The sequence below is a fragment of the Callithrix jacchus genome, chromosome 20 (assembly GCF_049354715.1).
Source record: "Callithrix jacchus isolate 240 chromosome 20, calJac240_pri, whole genome shotgun sequence".
Classification (NCBI taxonomy): Eukaryota; Metazoa; Chordata; class Mammalia; order Primates; family Cebidae; genus Callithrix; species Callithrix jacchus.
Genome location: NC_133521.1, coordinates 26,860,789 through 26,871,698, shown reverse-complemented (window position 1 = coordinate 26,871,698; position 10,910 = coordinate 26,860,789). Strand labels below are relative to the sequence as shown.

The 10,910-nt window shown below is 41.3% G+C and overlaps 2 protein-coding genes across 4 annotated transcripts in view; one reads left to right on the top strand and one right to left on the bottom strand.

The window, feature by feature from the left end:
- Positions 1-10,910, top strand: part of LOC144580524 (uncharacterized) — a 79,906-nt gene that overhangs the window by 764 nt on the left and 68,232 nt on the right. The window lies entirely within an intron of this gene.
- The window catches only part of SNTB2 (syntrophin beta 2), a 129,761-nt gene continuing 121,441 nt past the window's right edge, over positions 2,591-10,910 (bottom strand). The window contains exons 7-8 of one of the 2 annotated variants that reach the window (XR_008478117.2): positions 7,500-10,634; positions 2,591-7,000 (exon numbers count right to left, since the gene is read on the bottom strand). Coding sequence is in view for 1 of the 2 variants with exons in the window: in XM_035281622.3 (XP_035137513.1) it covers positions 10,542-10,634 (93 nt within the window). In the remaining variant the exon portion in view is untranslated. Of the gene's footprint in view, positions 10,635-10,910 lie in introns of both variants that reach the window. The other variant, XM_035281622.3, reaches the window with a different exon arrangement.

The window sequence follows — 10,910 nt, the reverse complement described above, 5'->3', positions numbered from 1 at the left end:
AGCGAGGAGCGCGGCCCAGAGCGGCCGGGCCCGAACCAGGCGTCTGCCCCCTAGCGGCTAGAGCCCGCACTGCAGGCACCGCTCCCTCTCGCGGCTGGGCGGCCCCGGCGAAGAAGGCAGGAGGCGGGACCTGAGGCGGTGTGGACAGGGGGCGAGGGCCTGCGGCGACGGGGTGGGACTAGGGAGAGACAGACAGCGGGCGGGCCAGGGGGCGGGGGCGGGGGCGGGGTGGGTGGGACAAGGCCTGGAGGGACGTACGTTCTTAGGGCGGGGCCAGGGGCGGAGCGGGGTGGAATCCGGAAATCCTGATCCTGCTTGGAGTAACATCGCCCATCGGGCAGTTTTATTGGCACAATAAACCGAACTTATCAGAGCTTTGGTTTCTCCATGTTTAATAGTGCACAATCATAATTAGCACCTGCCTTGTCTGGCTTTTGTGGGGAATAAATAAGCTAACTATTGTAAACAGTGTGTGCCCCACACTGGGGGCTCAAATCCCTGGTGGGATGTCGGAGACTTCGAAGACAGTTTTGTTTTGCTTTTTATTTATATTTATTTGTTGAGACGGAGTCTTGCTCTCTCGCACTGGTTGGAGTGTAGTGGGGCGATCTCGGCTCACTGTAACCTCCGCCTCCCAGGCGATTCTCCTGCCTGGAATTACAGGGGTGCACACCTGTTGTATGCAGCGTTGTGTGCTAGTTTCTAGGGATACAATGATCAAAACAGTTCTAGGGCTGGGTGTCGTGGTTTACGCCTGTAATTCCAGCACTTCGGGAGGAGGCCGAGACAGGACTGCTTGAGCTCAGGATCAAGACCAGCTTGGGCAACATAGCGAGACCTCTTCGCTAAATTAAAACAAAACAAAAACGGACCAGAGACAAGTGATTCCATTTGTCCACAAGTCTATCCTGTGAGAGAGAAAAAATGGAGAGCAAAAATACCCAAGTTGAGGTTGGGTACGGGGGCTTATGCCTGTACCAACACTTTGGGAAGCCGAGCCAGGCAGATTGCTTGGACCCAAGAGTGCGAGAACTTGGGCAACAGGTGAAACCCATCGCTACAAAAATTAACTTATCTGGGTGTGGTGGCGCACACCTGTAGTCCCAGCTACTTTGCAAGCTGAGGTGGGAGAATTGCTGCGGTCTAGGAGGTCGAGGCTGCAGTGAGCCGTGATCACACCACTGTACTCCAGCCTGGGCAATGAGCAAGATCCTGTCTCCAAAGCTGGGAAAAAATACTGGCACACCTGAATCTCTTTCCATAAAATGCTAATTAAATACAAAGGAGAGGCTGGGCGTGGTGGCCCACGCCTATTATCCCAGCACTTTGGGAGGCTGAGGCTAGCGGATCTCCAGAGGTCAGGAGTTCAAGACCAGCCTGGCCAACATGGTGAAACCCCGTCTCTTCTAAAAATACAAAAAAAAAAAAAAAAAAAAAAAAAAAATTTGCTGGCCATGGTGGCGGGCGCCTGTAATCCCAGCTACTTGGGAGGCTGAGGCAGGAGAATCGCCTGAACCTGGGAGGCAGAGGTTGCAGGTAACAGACACCGCGCCCACGCCATTGCACTCCAGCCTGGGGGACAAAAGCAGAACTCCATCTCTAAATAAATAAATACGGCTGGGCGCGGTGGCTCACGCCTGTAATCCCAGCGCTTTGGGAGGCCGAGGCGGGCAGATCACGAGGTTGGGAGATTGAGACCATCCTGGCTAACACGGTGAAACCCTGTCTCTACTGAAAATACAAAAAATTAGTCAGGTGTGGTCAGCTACCCGGGAGGCGGAGACAGGAGAATCACTTGAACCCAGGAGGTGGAGGCGGAGGCGGAGGCTGAGGCTGCAGTGAGCCGAGATCGCGCCACTGCACTCCAGCCTAGGCAAGAGACAATAAACAAAAAATTAAAAAAATAAATACAAAGGAGAAAACAAGTAAGACACTAGCTTGACTAGGACAACAAAAGGAACACCCCCGGTGGTGGGACACGTGGCCCTCGTGTCTCCCGACATGATACCCTGAGAAGAGCATGGCATCATGGCATTCCTGCCAAGAGGCTATATGACACAACCTGGTTGAGAGGGGGCACTGGACACAGTCAGCTTGAGGGCTGTGCTGCAGAATGAAAGCCCTGTTGCCCATATGAAAGCCCATATGCTGAGACTCAGGCATATGAGAATACCGTGAGGCAGAGGAACATTCCAGACTGAAGAACTGATGAGACATGACGATGAAAAGCAAGAAAGTGGTACTGGCCAGGATCCTGGGCCAGAGAGGAAAACAGGGCATGGCCAGGATGGCTGGCATCATTTGAATGGGGTCTATGGAGTGAGTGGTGGTGCACCAATGTTTAATTCCTGATTAGGAGGGCTGTATGGTGGCAATGCAGGACTGTCCTTATGTTTTGGAGGTCTGCACTAGAGAATTTAAGGGTGCTAGAGAATCATATGAGAAAAAGACAAATTAATGGAATAAATGTGACAAAATGTTAGCAACGGGGAGATTTGGGTGAAGGGGACATGAGTTCTTTGTACTATTTTTGAAACTTTCCAATAAGTTCAAAACTATTTCAGCATTTTAAAAATTGGAAAAAAAAAACTCATGACTAAAGCAATTTTTTTATTTATAGTATAAAGGTTACAAAGGTATATATGTATTTATATATATAATGCCCTTAAGTTACAAATTTTCATTGTAATGTACAATGCTATATGTTGATGTGCAACTCAAGGGGAAGTGTTGTCTATGCATCTATATTTATAGAGTATACATAAAGCTTTTTTAAAATTAAGAACACAAATACTGCCCTGTTTTATGCCTTGAGTTTTTGATTTGGTATCCAGAAGATCTGAGACTTAAATTTCAAACAAGACTTAAAAAGAAGTCCTGTTTAAATACAGCATTCTAAAAAAGAAGGAAAAACCCCAGAACATCACAGACTTAAAAACATTATTCTAGTTTTCTATGTCTTTATACTTAAAAATGAAAGTAGTGTGGGAAAGAATCCATATACATGGGTATAATCAGAGTTTGCACAGATTAGCCAAAATAGGCCTTCAATAGGTAGTGGTTTTCTATATTATCTCCAAAAGACCTCAGGTTTGGTACCAAAAAGGACACAGATTTTTTGGGGCATCAAGGTCTTCTACTGATGCACTCATTCAATGGATTGTAAACATAATACTGGAGTCCTATAGTGGAGGGCAGAATCTGAAACCTGTTCCTACGACAAGGGCAGATTCGCTACAAAGTGAGATGAATTTCATCAAGAATGATGACTATGCCAAACCTGAAACTCAGTTTACATCATCATTTCCTCTCCTCCCCACCCAATTCTATTAATCCACAGAATAGAGGTGAAAAGACACAACTGACACCCACTTTAACAGGATCCAGAATTAAAAAAAAGTACAAAAAAACCCAAACCCAAAACCAAAACCAAAACCAAAACCCAGGACCCAGATAGAAGGAAAGCATTTCTTCCAACCTAGGAGGAACACACATTTATAATACTATGTGCTGGTTTTAATAATATACAATCATTAGCACCTGATTGTCAAAGGGTAGGTTAAAAGTAAAGACCAAGACCCTGAAGGCATGACCTAATTTTTGTGCACAACTCCAGGACAGTTGAAAACCAAGGGGAGGGCACCCATGTGATTCAGTTCCCTGTGCCATTTCAGTCGCTGATAGTTCAGGTACTTTCTGGGCATGACTGACGACGTTGCCTGAAAAGCTAACCCTAGACATAAATGGAAAGCAAGATGGATAGAAAGGGACTGTTACTGTGTGAAAATTACGGAAAACATTCAGTCAACTTTATTTTCTTTAGGTGCACTTTTCACTGAGTCCAAATGCCAGTGTGTCCTGGTATAAGTGAAATTTTGTTCATTTTATTTTTTTAATGCTAAAACGTTTTATTTAATTTTTTGGATTGAGTCGGGATCCCGCTGTGTTGCCCAGGCTGGTCTAGAATTCCTGGGCTAAAGTGATCCTCTCACCTTGGGCTGATTTTGTTAATTTTTAAACATCTTCATTTTGATCTATCATTAATGGACTCTGTCTACCATGTATATAAGGACTTTCAGCAAATGAAATGCTTAAATACTTTAAGTGTGGAAATGAATACAACAAAATTTAGAAATAAGGGACTGATAAAATATGCATTTAGTTTTGCTGTTATAGTAAAAGAAGCCATTTTAAAAAGACTTTCTCATTGATCCACTTTGGGCAATAAAACTTAATTTTTGTTGCTAATGATTTACCTTATAAAGGATACTGTATACTGTTCTCTGTTCTCTTTCCCAAACTAAAGTCTAATTTTCCATTAAAAAAAAATCATGCATGAGGAAAAGACCGGCCTACTTAAATGTGCTTGGAGTCCTTTCATATTGGCATAGATCAAAACCTGAGTATCCCTTCAAACATTTTCCAGTTTGCCAGATCCAGATAACACACTTGAACATAGACTTTGGTAAAAATATTAAGTGGTGAATTACTTAACTGCTGAATGACAAACAGATGGCATGGTGTGACTGAGAAATAATGGATTATGTGCTACTTGAGGGCAGAAACTTTCTTTTAGACCCTTCAGAATACCTGGTGTAGAATTATAATATTAATACATGTTTGTTAGGTCAAAGAACACATGAATACATTAGTTAGCTTTCCAGTTTCAAAGTTTGTGTCAATAGCATGGATGTAAGATTATTGCAAAAGGTACTTAGAGGACTCAGCAATTATAAATCTTTTATTTATTTATTTTTGAGATGAAGTCTCGCTCTGTTGCCCAGGCTGGAGTGCAATGGCACAATCTTGGCTCACTGGACCCTCGCTGGGTTCAAGCGAGTCTCCCACCTCAGCCTCCTGAGTGGCTGGGACTACAAGTGCCTGCCACCATGCCCGGCTAACTTTCTATATTTTTAGTAGAGATGGGGTTTCACAATGTTGGCCAGGCTGGTCTCAAACTCCTGACCTCAGGTAATCCGCCCACCTCAGCCTCCCAAAGTGCTGGGATTACAGGTGTGAGCCACCATACTCAGCCAGAAATTATAACTCTAACCAGGATTCTCAAACCTACAATATAATGAAGTATCATTTCTCTCTTACAGGTTTTGGTTTTAACCAATCTATTTTAAAAGGGGCAATTCAAAGATTATGGCTTATATGGTAGATTTCTCTTGACTATGATCAAATGTTCACTGGATAACAAGCAATAATTTGCAAAAGGCTTATTTATGCATTACATTAAATGTGGATCCTCTTCTAAAACTAGAATAAGCTTTTAGTTCAGTCACGCAATATGGGAAGAATAGAGGTGGCAAGAAATTATGCTCAAGTTTATGTTTTGAAACAAAAGAAATCTTGTTAAAAGATTCTTCTGAGTTATTATATAACAACCATTCTTCTAGCTGGCAGTTTAGTCAGAAAGATACAAAAAAACTAAAACCAAAACAAAAAACAGATGTGCTCTATGTGCCTATTTATTGTACCTTACCCTTAACTTGAAATTCTATCCTTTAAGAGAATGAATTTGTCACTCATCTGCCAGATGTTTGTTTTTTTAGAGAAAGGGTTTCAAATCAGCCACTTAAGTAGTCTATTACTAGTGTAAAATAAATTCTACTTAGCATCACAGCATAGGAATAACCATATTGCTCAAAAATACACAACCCTGATATATAGCATAATTATTTTAGAACTATCATCACACATTTATCGAGTGTCTATGTATCCAGCACAGTGAAAGATTTAGCTTAAAGGGTAGAGGGGGGCAGATGGCTACAATTGGTTTTTAAAGACAGTACATGGAAAGTCAGAGTAATTTTAGATTACCAAGCAATTAGAATAAGGGCACACAGAGGTAACAGTAGGATTTGGCAGATTCCTCTACTTTCATCTTCAGTGGGGTTAAAAAACAAAGCCACAATTTCAACTGAAATTTAACTGAAAGTGATTTCCAAACTCAAAGTCGAATATAATACCACTTGGTACTTAATGTCATACCTGACAGAGATATATAAAAAGAATGAATATGAATACAGTCAAATTCAACTTAAATTTTAAGCAGAATCCCACATTTAAGTAAGTCCCTTTTCATTACATAGATATTTGATCTGATCAGAACAATTTGCTTTGAGACCAAAAAGATCTGGCATTTTACTTATTCATTAGGGATTGGAAAAAGAAGATCTTTGGCTTTCTAACCAGCCATTTCATTCATGGCATCAACAGCCGATGGCAGCCACGTGGAAATGTATGCTGGATATTTGGATAGTTTAAATATGTACAAGCAATAGCTTATAACCAGTGAAAATAATAACATAATTCAGCATAAGTGTCCAAGATAAGATACAAAAAAAGCAGAAAAAGTGCTTGAATCTACAGGTCTTCCCTGAAAGTTTAAAAAATGTTTAACTCTTAAGCAGGTAGGGCTTTTAATAAAATTTGCATAGCAGCATACAAGATAATTTGCATTAAAATATATGAACAGAGATTCTTCCATGGCTTTGAAAACAAACATATATCCACATGCATATAAGTTAAGCAAGAAGACCTGGAGTTTCTCACAAAATTTAAAAAAATCTATTATAACCTTTTCTCACACTTTTGTCCATCAAAACCATTTACAGCAAATCCTGTTTCTAGGACAAACACAGCCTTGTCCAGATTCCACACAGCTTGAAATTTTTTTTTAAGCATAATTTCTGGGGCCACGTGCAGTGGCTCACATCTATAATCCCAGCACTTTGGGAAGCTGAGGCAGAAGTATTGCTTGAGCTCAAGAGTTCAAGACCACTCTGGGTAATATGGCGAAACCCTGTCTCTAAAAAAAAAAAAAAAAACACAAAACAAAAAACACAAAAATTAGCCAGGTGTGGTGGCACACACCTGTGGTCCCAGCTACTCAGGCGGCTGAGGTGAATGGTTCATTTGAGCCCAGAAGGTTGAGGCTGCAGTCAGCTATGATCATACCAGTGCACTCCAGCCTGGGTGACAGAGTGAGAACCTGTTTCAAAAAAAGAAAGAAAGGAAAAAAAGAAACAAATTCCATTTATCAGCTAAGTGCATTCAGTCAGCTGGAAAAAGCTTTGTTACCATTCAACTTAGTAGGATAAATTAGGAAAATAGTAATAATGTTAGGTTATTTGTTGTTTAGAAATATTTTTTACTTATAAAAATATAATAAATAATCCAATCTCTCCTGCCATGCAATAATTTTCAGCACAGAAGATAAAAACAGGCACTATCAGACCTTCTTTGGCCTAAAAAGTGCTAAAACATGGCTTTAAAATAGGTGGATGACATTTAAAGTAGTATTTTTGATTGCCTATATATGTTCCAGCATTTAACCTGAAACTCTTGTCTACTAGGAAGGTGAGTTACAACTATCTAATAAATACTGTATGAACATACATATGAAAACATATGAAGTATTTCTTCATATGAAACATTAGATACTAATTTCCAGGTAATATTTCATTTGATGACTTCAGGAAAGGACTTACGTTTTTCTTTTGTTCCTTTCCTTTTCTTTTTATGAAGAGAAAGGAGAGAAGTTTTAGGAGAAGAGGCGGGAGATGTTTCATATACCAATTGGCTGCTCCTAGGCATCTGTGTGGAATGTGGAGAAGCTGTCTAAGCCCCGGGTTTGGTGGGGGCACAGGAAGCAGTCCCTCTGAATGGGGAGTGGACATAATTCTGCAGTTCCTTTCCATTCTACACACTGGAACCCACCACATCTTCAACAATTTGCTTAATTCAAAATGAAAAAGAAATGAAAAGTGAGCTGGTTCTATAAAAAAGGTAGAATATTGAAAATGCCCATTTTTCATTATCATTTGAAAATAATTTGCCATACTTTGGCATCTAAATATAAATACATATTTATCATGGTGTCCCATTCATTACAGAGCACTTCATTTGTGGGCTGAAAATCCCAAAAACACATTTGATTGAAGAACAACCTTGGTTATCATGATTGGAGAGCTGTTAAGTGTGTAAGACAAGCAGCATAAGGGCTCTGGTTCTTGGGGCTGCTAGTGGACAAAGGAAACATCCCACACTTTCATTTCACACTAAGACTCAAAAGTCGTTATTAAGAACCCTACAGACCTCAGTGCTACACACATCAGTTTAACCTTGACCAAAATGAGTGAAATGAACACATGCCTTGCATTTCCTGCTCATATTTAAATCACACCTATTTTACATCTTCATATAACCTATGAGCAGGGTGGCTCAGAAGCTCCCCTGCAAATCTTAGTGGCTTAGCCTTTCACATTAACACAGAAAACCTCAACCACGTAGCTTTGCTGCTGAAGTCTGTAAACACATCATTCAACATCTCATATTAATAATGCTCTCATTGCATAGAGGCTTCACGACTGCTTACCTGAGGGTATTAATGTAGTGAAATTCTGATTCCAGGAATCATTGCTACACTTTCCAGACATTTTTATTCCTTCCCTGAAATGAAAATTTATCTTGGGGCCGTGCGTGGTGGCTCACACCTATAATCCCAGCACTTTGGGAGGCCGAGGCGGGTGGATCATGAGGTCAAGAGATCAAGACCATCCTGGTCAACATGGTGAAACCCCATCTCTACTAAAAATACAAAAATTAGCTGGGCATGGTGGTGCGCGCCTGTAGTCCCAGCTACTCAGGAGGCTGAGGCAGGAGAATTGCTTGAACCCAGGAGGCGGAGGTTGTGGTGAGCCAAGATCGTGCCATTGCACTCCAGCCTGGGTAACAACAGCGAAACTCTGTCTCAAAAAAAAAAAAAAAGAAAATTTATCTTGTACCAGGCGCAGTGGCTCACGCCTATAATCCCAGCACTTTGGGAGGCCAAGGCAGGTGGATTCCTTGAGGTTGGGAGTGCAAGACCACCCTGGCCAACATGGTGAAACTCTGCCTCTACTAAAAATACAAAAATTAGCCGAATGTGGTAGCAGGTGCCTGTAATCCCAACTATTCGGGAGGCTGAGGCAGGAGAATCACTTGAACCTGGGAGGTGGAGGTTGTAGTGAGTGAAGATCATGCCACTGCACTACAGCCTGGGTGACAGAGTGAGACTCCATCTCAAAAAAAAAAAGAACGTCCAAGCAATATTACCTGTTCTTTGAGATCCAGACCTGCGCTAATCTTGACATTTTATATTGATATTATACCATTTTAAATGTTTGCAGATATATACCTCCTTCAAAATTTGGAAAAACAAGCTCAGTGTGATTTTCTAATACTACAAAGTCAGCAATCTTATTGCTACTGTGTCCTAATAATGACATCTAGCAATGCTTAACCAAAAGCAGGCAGCTGTTCCACGGTCTCATCACCCTGCCCACTGTAGGGAGTGCTGTAAAGCCAACACTAAATCTGGAATGAGCAGTTGCTTGTCTGTGCCACTGCTGCCACAAAGGGCCAGGCCACGGCCGGGATGCTACATGGGCAGCCCAAAAAAACTCGACATGATGTTTGTGCTGAAGAGCTGGCTTCACCCACAAAGTCTACTCCTCAAGCAGGCTGGCTCTTTAGGATTTATCTTGCTCAAAGAGATCTGCCTACTGGAAGAGATGCCATTAAGGAAACCCACTTTGAAGACTATTCCTCCAAACTAGGATAGGTGATCTCCTTGAAATGGCAGTGATTTCCAGTTATTCAAATAGTGACTAATAAAGCTCCACTAACCCTAACCAAAGGCACATTTGGTAAGCAATTAAAAAAAATGGCTTAACCTAGGAAGAGGAATTTTATTTTAAAATAAATCTTATAATATCCCCTGGCTCCTACCGAAAATAAAATTGGAAAAACCTAAACCAAGCAAAACTTTTCTTTCAAAGCAGTGGCTTCCAACTTGCTTTTCAACTCAGTCACCGCTAGAAAGGAAGTGGAAGGCAAGACAAATCAAATTTTGCAAGTTCTAAGTCCTAGAGACAGCACTTAGAGTGGCAAAGCTTGGGATAAGGTGGGAAGTGACTGCCAGGCTGGGATAGAGGGAGAACCAGGGCTGATGGAAGAACCCTTTGGTGATACAACTCAAGGACTTCCTATGGTGGAAGGAGCTAGTGAGTATAGTAAATTCCAAGACATACAACCTATCTGGAATGTTCACGACGCAACAGGCTGCTGCAAGCTAGCACCTGGGAAGGGACAACTGTTCTGAACAACAGATCAAGGCTAAGCACAATGCAAATCCTACAGGAAGAAGAAAAACAAAACAATGCTTGGGTATTTGATTATGTCTAAAAGGAAAACAATGAGCCATTCTTTTTAGCAGGAAAAATAAACCTAATTACTCATAAACCGTATTATGAAACAAGAAAATCAACAGCTCCATTTTCGAGCGTTTTAGAGTCCTAGAATATCTGGCCAAGGTAGACTGTGAAAGGTAGGCTCTTCTTTAAACATGGTTATGGTTCAGCAGTGATTTGCAGGTCCTTGGGAAGGCACTGTGCTGAAGGAGAGAGCAAAGAGTTTTCTTTTGTGCTTTTTTTTTCCAAGGTGGAAATATTTCTTGTGACAGTCAAGGTCCTTTTCTGATTTTTTGTTGCTCATACAAGCAGTCCCATACGAGTGACTTTGGCCGATAAGAACGTGTGCAACACAAACACAATCGGCTTTGGACAAGAGTGCAGGTCCATGGTCTGTGGAGAAACGACATAACTATCACTACCATATACAGACAACTTAATGAACAAAAATGCAAATAAATTAACTTTTAACTTAGGTAAAGAATGTGCCAGAACTATGGAAAATCTTGGGAACTTAAAGCCATAGGCAAAAGTGCACTATGGAGAAAGGTGATTCCATGTCATAATACTGGTGTGAGGTTTCACATCCCCAATTAGGAGACAACTGGTGGTGTAATGGGTTCCCCCATGCCTGGTAGGAAAAACTAAAAAGTAGAGAATTTAAAATTT